This window comes from Trichechus manatus, unplaced genomic scaffold (assembly GCF_000243295.1).
Source record: "Trichechus manatus latirostris isolate Lorelei unplaced genomic scaffold, TriManLat1.0 scaffold00259, whole genome shotgun sequence".
Lineage (NCBI taxonomy): Eukaryota > Metazoa > Chordata > Mammalia > Sirenia > Trichechidae > Trichechus > Trichechus manatus.
The window spans coordinates 2,096,109-2,105,620 of NW_004444195.1; the positions used below are offsets into that span (position 1 = coordinate 2,096,109).

The 9,512-nt window shown below is 37.8% G+C and overlaps 1 protein-coding gene across 3 annotated transcripts in view; it reads right to left on the reverse strand.

Annotated features, from left to right (window-relative positions):
• ARAP2 (ArfGAP with RhoGAP domain, ankyrin repeat and PH domain 2) overlaps positions 1-9,082 on the reverse strand; it is a 250,761-nt gene extending 241,679 nt beyond the window's left edge. For 2 of the 3 annotated variants that reach the window (XM_023724771.1, XM_004389789.3), the window contains exon 1: positions 6,136-9,082. In XM_023724771.1, the coding sequence (XP_023580539.1) occupies positions 6,136-7,136 (1,001 nt within the window). In that variant the 5' untranslated portion in view covers positions 7,137-9,082. The remainder of the gene's footprint in view (positions 1-6,135) is intronic. The other variant, XM_023724772.1, reaches the window with a different exon arrangement.
• Positions 9,083-9,512: the final 430 nt, after the last annotated feature.

Consider the following 9,512-nt stretch of genomic DNA (forward strand, 5'->3'; position numbering starts at 1 on the left):
TTGTTCTGTAAGCCTTCACCTGAAGTACAATAAAAAAATAAAAAATTAAAAAAATTAAAAATTAAAAAAAAAGAATACTAAAAATTATATTTTATGACTGCATTAGTATAAAGATGGCTATAATCTTCAACTCAAAGTTTATTTTTCCTCTCTGATTTTATTTATTTATTTTTTTGGCTTTGGGAGTACTAGCATATTTGCAGTTTTTTTTTTTTCATTGTGCTTTAGGTGAAAGTTTACAGTTCAAGTTAATTTCTCATACAGAATTTATACACACAGTGTTATGTGACACTAGTTGCAATCCCTATAATGTGACAGCACACTTCCCTTTCCACTCCGCGTTTCCCGTGTCCCTCCAACCATCTCCTGTCCCTTTCTGCCTTCTCATCCTGCCTCCGGATAGGAGCTGTCCATTTGGTCTTATGTATCTGCTTGAACTAAGAAGCACTCTCTTCACGAGTATTATTTATTGTTTTATAGTCCAGTCTAATCTTTGTCTGCAGAGTGGGCTTCGGGAATGGTTTTAGTTCTACGTTAACAGAGCGTCCAGGGTCTATGACTTTGGGGGTTCCTTCACTCTCAACCAGACCGTTATGAAAATATTTTTTATTTTCTCATTTTATGATCTGAGAGTTACAAATGCATAATTTACACATGATATCATGATCAAAGAAAAAAGAACAGCTACAATGAGTAATCTGGTCTAAAAATGACATCAGAAAGAGTACTATAATGTAGCTATCAAGAACATTAAATCAAAAACCTGTAGAGTAGAACTGCCCCATCGAGTTTCCGTGGAAGCAGACAGCCACGTCTTTCTCCCATGGTGTGGCTTCTGGGTTCAAACCACTGCCCTTTCAGTCAGCGGCCAACCTCTTAACCACTGCACTACTAGGGCTCCTTTGATATTAGTTACCACTAATTTTCATGTTATCACTTGAATTCTAATTTACAAAGACTCATAATCACAATGTGAATAACAAGACTTTCTTATCATCCAATGCTTACACTTGCTGCCATGAACATCAAAAGATTCTCAAGAAAATTTATGAAAAATAGTACCTTCTTCTTGAAACTTAACCCGAATGTTTCTTATCTTAAATTATTATCCTTATGACTCCCAAAAGGATACTGTTCTGCTAAATAAGCAGTTTTAATGTGTGTACTCATGGTAGATCCTTCACACATGTCAAAAGCTTTTGACATCTAAACACTTGAAATTTTTCATTTACTTTCTGTTAACTGTTTTAACATTAACAAAATATTTCTAAGCTAAAGTATCATACAAAAATCGGCCATCTTCTAAATTCCCCAGAAGTAATCCAGTTATTATACTCATAATCAACTCTTTTAAATATGTATTAAATGCAGTGGTTAAGAAAACAGGCTCTGGAGTTAGCTATCTTGGGATGAAACTCAAGTACACTACCAGAATGATCCTAGGGAAATCATTTAACCTAAGGTTCAGCTTCCTTATATGCAAAATGGGCAAATTACCAACTTCACAGGGCCATTGTGAGCATTACATAACCCATGGAAAATAATAAACCAAGATAGCACCTAAACGTTTAAGAAATGACACTATTATTAGTGACTAACTAGTAAATGCAAGGCATTGTATTAGCACTAGGAACGCAAAGATAAAGACAAATAAAACAAGATTTCCATCCTCAAAGAGCTTATGTTCTAATGAGACTTACTTAAATTAACACAGTCTTGTAAATTGCCATATTTTTCCTTGCAAATACTACTGGATCTTGCACTGCTATTACTAAGGGTGCCTAAGGGCAAGAAAACAAGAATTATTTAGCAGAGGTTGTGGAAAAATAAGAAAACTCATCCATCCCTGGTGGGAATGTAAGATGGAACAGCCATTGTGAAAAACAGTTTGGAAGTTCCTCAAAAAGCTGAACATAGAACTACCATATAACCCAGTAATTCCAATCCCAGTAAGGATCAGAATTTTTAATTCTCATGGAATCCCTACTTCTGGATTCCATGGAGGTTGAAATGACCCACCCAGGCTATCCTCCTGAGATAATCTTTGGACCTTGAGCCTTGAGAAAACTGATTTCCTGAGGGTTGTCTTTAGGTTGAATAAAGTTGTTGTTGTTAGATGCCATCTCTCATAGGGACCCTATGTACAACAGAACAAAATACTGCCTGGTCCTGCGCCATCCTCACAATCATTGCTATGTCTGAGCCCACTGTAGCAGCCAAGGTGTCAACCCATCTCGTTGAGGATCTTCCTCTTTTTCCTTGACACTATACTTTACCAAGCATGATGTCCTTCTCCAGGGACTGGTCCCTCCTGATAACATGCCCAAAGTATGTGAGACGTAGTCTCACCATCCTTGCTTCTAAGGAACATTCCGGTGGTACATTTTCCAAGACAGACTTGTTTGTTCTGCTGGCAATCCATGGTATATTCAATATTATCTGGCAACACCATCATTCAAAGGCATCAATTCTTCTTAGGTCTTCCTTATTCAAGGTCAAACTAACAAGGTCTTCCTTATTCTTCACTTAATTGGCAAAGAACGTTTTGCCTTGGGCATTGTGTTCTTTTAAAGAATTATCTGTGTGCAGTTTCAACAAACACAAACTCCAAAGATCAGACTAGAAGCTCTGTCTTAGGGTCAATCAGCAATTACTTTAATTGTTCCTCAAGACTGTACCATATGGAAGCTGGCATGACCACAAATTGTTTCATCAATTCTATTCTGACCTTTTCTCCATGGCAAGCTATAATTACTAGCCAAGGAGTCAAATAAAATGGAACACAAAAATCTTAAAAAAAAAATTTAGGCTATGACATACTTGACAAGGGTCTAATCTCTAAAATGTATAAAATAGTTCAACACCACAACAACAAAAAGACAAATAATCCAATTAAAAAATAGGCAAGGGCTATGAACAGACACTTCACCAAAGAAGACATTCAGGTGGCTAACAGACACATGAGGAAATGATCACGATCATTAGCCATTAGAGAAATGCAAATCAAAACTACAATGAGATACCATCTCACTCTGACATTACTGGCACAAATCCTAAAAACAGAAAATAACAAATGTTGGAGAGGTTGGGGGGAGATTGGACCTCTTATGCACTGCTGGTGGGAATGTAAAACAGTACATCCGCTATGGAAAATGATATGGTGCCTCTTTAAAAGGCTAGAAATAGAAATACCATATGATCCAGCAATCCCACTCCTAGGAATATATCCTAGAGAAATAGGAGCCGTCACACGAATAGACATATGCACACCCATGTTCATTGTAGCATTATTCACAATAGTAAAAAGATGGAAACAACCTAAGTACCCATCAACAGATGAATGGATAAACAGATTATGATACGTACACACAACAGAATACCATGCAGCAACAAAGAACAATGATGAATCCACGAAACATCTCACAACATGGATGAATCTGGAGGGCATTGTGCTGAGTGAAATAAATCAATCACAAAAGGACAAATATTGTATGAGACCACTATGATAAAAACCCAAGAAAAGGTTTACACACAGAAAACAAAAACAAAAAAACAATCTTTAATGGTCACGAGGGAGGGAAGGGGTGGAGAGGGGAAATCACTAACAAGACAGTAGACAAATGGTAACTTTGGTGACGGAAAAGATAACACACAATATAGGGAAGTCAGCACAACCTGACCAAGGCAAAGCCATAGAGGTTTTCTAAACATATCCAAACACCTTGAGAGACAGAGTTACTAGGGCTGAGGGCTAGGGACCAAGGTTCCAGGGGACATCTAGGTCAACTGTCATAACATAATTCATAAAGAAAATGTTCTACATCCTACTTTGGTGAGCTGTGTCTGGGGTCTTAAAAAGCTTGCAAATGGCCATCTAAAATACATCTATCGGTCCCATCACATTCAGAGCAAAAGAGAATGAAGAAAACTAAAGATACAAGGAAAATATAAGTCCAAAGGACTAATGGGCCACATGAACCACAGCTTCCACAAGCCTGAGCCCAGAAGAACTTGATGGTGCCACGCTACCACCACTGACCACTGTGACAGGGATAACAATAGAGAGTCCCAGACAGGAGAAAAATGTAGAACACAATTCAAATTCACAAAAAAAGACCAGATTTACTGGTCTGACAGAAACCGGAGGAACCCCCAAGACTACAGCACCCAGACACCCTGCTAACTCAGAACTGATGCCACTCCTGAAGTCCACCTTTCAACCAAAGATTAGACAGGCCTATAAAACAAACAATAACATGCACAAGGAACGTGTTTCTTAGTTCAATCAAGTATATGAGACTAAATGGGCAACACCTGCCCAAAAGCAAAGCTAAGAAGGCAGGAAGGGACAGGAAATCTGGACAAATGGACACAGAACCAGGCGGGGAAAGGGGGAGAGTGCTGACACACTGCAGCGATTGCAATCAATGTCACAAAACAATTTGTGTATAAATTTTTGAATGAGAAACTAATTTGGGCTGTAAACGTTCACCTAGAACACATTAAAATAAAATTTAAAAATCTTTGAAAGATCTTTCTTCTTTGGAACATTTTTGACTCTCTGGTCAGAAGTGTTGCCCCAATTTGCAAACTGTATATTAAATAAACCTCAATCAATTTCTATTATTGGCTTAATATTATTTTTGTTTTAACACTAGGTATATACCCAGAGGAAGTAAAAGCAGGAACACTAACAGAAACCTGTATACCAACATTCACTGCAGTATTTTTCACAACAGCCAAAAGGTGGAAACAACCAAAATGTCCATCAACAGACAACTGGATAAACGAAATGTAGTACATATACACATCGGTATACTACTCAGCAATAAAGAGAAATGAAGTCCTGATGCATGCCACAACATGAATGAACCCTGAAAACAGGGTGAGTGAAATAAATCAGTCTCAAAAGGACAAATATTATATGATCTCATTTACATGACATAAGCAAATATATAGAAACCAAAACTTATTAGCAGTTACCAGGGGTGGGAGGGAGGTGGAGAGGGGAAGATTCTGCTTAGGAGGCAGTGAGTTTTTGTTAATGAAAGTGGAATAATCTGGAAAAGGATAGTGAGAATGGGTGCACAACTTGAATGTAATCAATGTCACTGGATTATACATGTAGAAATTGTTGAACTAGTGTATGTTTTATTTTGTATATTTTCACCACAATAAAAAAATTAAGGAAAAAAAAAAGAGAGAGAGAGAGAGAACAAGAATTGGTCACAGAATGGATACTAGTGGGGAGGGGGGATCTGGCAGAAATGCCAGCCTAGAGCCTGTGCAGGAAATCTGTAATAGCATTTAGTACTACAGCATTAACAGTCAAATTTGAACATCCTCATGCCTCTCAGCTGAGAGACAAGTATTAGCTTTTAGTAGAAAAAGTAACATCTCACCTCAGTCCTGGAGAAAATCACAACTATTTTTAGGTGTAACTTTGAGAAACGGATGAAAGCTCTCTGTGCTCAAGTCAGCTCCTCTAAGACTCTGCAGTTACCACAGGATATCAATGACCGCACACACTGGTAGGGCCCTCTCTTGCGTTCTGGCCTCTACTGTATCTGGTTTCATAAGGTACTGTTACCATCTGTTTATTCCTGCCTCCTCCACTAGACCGTGAGCCGTTTTATTCCTCTTCACATCCCTCACACCTAGCAAGTGACTAGTACCAAGTAGGTGTCCAACAGATGTCTGTTGAAAATTACTAATTGGTGCCAGGCACTGTACCAGGCACTAGAGATAAAAACATTAAAAACACAGCCCCTGCCAAGGAATCAGTATCTAGTGAGGAGACAGAGAGTCGGAAATTCAAACATGAGAAGTACTCTAAAGGAAGAGTAAGCCACCAGGTATAGAAGGAAGGGATGGGAAGGAATATCTAGGTAGTGTGTTGCCCAACTAAATGGGGAAAAGCAGAAGAGCCTCAGTCATAAACTGGAAATAGACTCTATAAAAGTATACAGGATATATGGCATGAGGAAAAAAATTTAAAAGAGAACAAAGAAAACACTGGCGGAGTAGGTAAATAAATGCAAGTCGAATTTAAAAAGGAACACTAAAAATATAATCATTAAAAATAACTAAATTCCCCCAAATCAAATATTTCTAGTTTATCATAAAAGTTCTTACCTTCCTGAAATTCCTTTTGTTGACGCTGGAATCTCTGGTACAGGCCGATGTCTTAGCAGGAAAGATCGGGATGGTCTTGAAACCAACTTGCTACGACTTTTCACAGGTGCTAAGTTTGGTGATGATGGAACATACAAATCATTTACAACCATTTCTCCTTGAAACTGAAAGAAAGGGGTTGGTGGTGACTCTGCTAATAAACCATTAGTTCCATTTCCAGAACTTGCTTCCAGTATTGAACAGCCAAGGGAAGACAGGCAATTAGGATCTGAATTAGGAAGCTTGCTAAGATTTTCTGACATCAAATCAACTTTTTCTGTTTGTTCTTCTTTGATGGTACAATCCACAGTCTTCTTTGTAATCAGAGATTCTGTTTTAAAATTTTCACCACCAAGAAAAGAATCTTGAAAAGAATTCAAATTCCGGTGTGGTTCTTTTCCTGGAATGGGGAAGTTGTGCGCAGGAAGAGACAACTTATCTAATTTAAGAGACTGGCTACTTCTGTCTACACTAACATCATTTTGATCAAGATTCTTTGTAACAGTCTCCAAGTGCACTGGGCTGGTAGTTTGAGCACTGCCAGAATCTGAAAGTTCTATCCAGGAATTCTGCTCAGAAGACAGAGCATGGCTATCCTTTGAAGTCTCATCATTCTTTGTTTTATGAACATTTGCGTATATCGGGGTATCTTGCATTTTTGATAAGATTATCTGTAATTTCTTAAGTATTCTCCTACGGTGTCCTGTAGGTGATATTCCAATTTTGTGTAGCAGGCTGTCATTTATTGCTGCACAGTCCTTTACAGTATTAAGACCAAAGTCACGAAAATGTGAGAGATACTGCTCCAAATTAATGCTCATTAGGAAATCTTTGATATCAACATTTATTTCACTGACTGAGGTCATAATGGTGGCTTCATTACCAAGTTTAATTATTAAAAACAGTACAATGAGATACACACAAAAGAATGTACTTCGAAGTATTGGTTCTCCCTCTATCATCTGCAACAGAAAAATTTCTCAAATGTTGTTTTCTCCATAGTAACCGTTTTACACGCAGAAGCCTGGAAAAAAAAAATAGATGTAATTTATTACTACATTTTAATTATTAAAATCTAGATTTACATTATAAACTTTCTCTGAAGAAACACAGTAGAAATTAGGATAATAACTTCCATTCACTAAAATCTTGGAACCTTGGTGCATTGCTTTGTATGCCCTAGAATGCCAAACCTAGGTGTAGTGTTGAGGTGCAGAACAGAAATAGTAATGTAGTGTCAAAATATGAATTTCAAAAAGGCAAAAAAAATGGCTCTCATACTAATATAGAATGGACATTGGTCAAAAATTCAACTTATTAATTAATGAGGGAACCAGTAAGGTGGCAAAGCTGGTTCCAAGAGCATTTGTGGAACAAGTTTATACAGACAGGCCTCGATATCCACAAGGGATTGGTTCCCAGACCCCCTGCAGATCCCAAAATCTGAGGATGCTCAAGTCCCTTATATAAAATGGTGTAGTATTTGCATATAACCTACTCACACTCTCTCATTACTTCAAATCATCTCTAGATTGCTTATACCTAATACAATGCAAATACTATGTAAATAGTTGTTAATGCTTATGCTTAATACTTAACGCTTTCTCAGTCTTTGCAAGCACTTTATCAGGAACCAGAGAGATCATTTTTGCCTTTTTAAGGGCAACACTAACACTTCCATGAATTTCAGCTTCCTTCTGCTTTATCATGCAAATGCTCAATTCATTCTTACTGACCTTACAGCCAACTTCTACAGGTGACATGCCACTTTCCAAAATACCTAAGATTTTAATTTTCTTGTCAAGATAGCACTTTATACTCCCTCTCAGCCTTTGAGTGACTGCTTTGACCACTTAATTGCTTTTTAGGAGCCATTTTTTCACAGAAACAAAGGGTGCACACAACACAAGCAGCAAATGAATCAAGGCGAAGTTGTTCAAACAATGAGTGCTGGAGAGACTGAGGATCTGTGAAATGGTACGAGGCCTCAGCAGAAGATGCCTACATACCACTTCATTCGTGAGGATTCAGCATAGTGCTCTGCACAGGGCAAATTCAAGTTTTGCTTTTTGGAACTTTTTTTTTTTTCCTCCAAATATTTTCAATTCGCAGTTAGCTGAATCCAGGGATGAGGAACCCACAAGCTATGGAGGGCCAACTGTACAGCCCAACAGGAAAGTCATTTTAAAAACAATATAAGGAAAAAACAGTATTAGAATAAGACTACTAGATTAGATTTAAAAAACTAGTTAATGTCCCACAGGACATAAACCAAAAACTTTGGGGTTACTTTTTCCACTGGGCAAAAATCAACAAGATATGTAACTTTATAGCATCTAGGTTCTAACCAAATAGTAAATAGCAAGGTCAAACACAGGAATTAGACTTAAAATTAAATATCCCTAGGGTAGGCCTGTTAAACAATACCCCCAATATGGCATTAAAAGAACATGTTGTGCATTGTTTTGATTTTCAAGTTTTAGATAATTTTTCTTAACAGTAGCTAAATATTTTACCCTTTTACTACACTTCCTTTCAAAGACAGTTAAAAAGTAGTTAGTATATATTTCTCTGGAGTCCCTGGGAGGCATAAACAGTTATATGCTTAACTACAAGCCAAAAGGTTGGCAGTCTGAACCAGCCAGAGGCGTCTGGGAAGACAGACTTGGCAATCTGCTTCCCGAAGGTCACAGCCTTAAAAATCTTATGGAGCAGTTCTACTTTGCACACATGGGGTCACCTTGAGTTGGAAAGGACTCACTCAATGGCAACAAACAACAACAATATATATATTTCTCTTGTGAATAGTTTTCACTGGAAAAAAGCAGCAGCCTTATATGTAAATATATAATACTAATATACAAGATCCTTCTTCTTGTCTTAGTCTGCAAGGTCCGCTGAAACCTGTACAACCTGTACACCATGGGTGACCCTTCTGGTGTTTGAAATACTGGTCACATAGCTTCCAGAATCACAGCAACACGCAAGCCACCACAGTACAACAAACTGACAGACCAGGAAGAAAAGACATGGCAATCTACTTCTAAAAGACAAAAATTGGCCAGTGAAAACCTTATGAATAACAGCGGAACAGTGTCTGATATAGTGACAGAAGATGAGCCCCTCAGGTAGGAAGCATTCAAAACATGACTGGAGAAGAGCTGCCTCCTCAAAGCAGAGTCGACCTTAATGATGTGGATAGAGTAAAGCTTTTGGGACCTTCATTTGCTGACATGGCATGACTCAAAATGACAAGAAACAGCTGCAAAGATCCATGGATAATTGGAGTGTGGAATGTACCAAGTATAAATCTAGGAAAACTGGTAGTAGACAAAAAT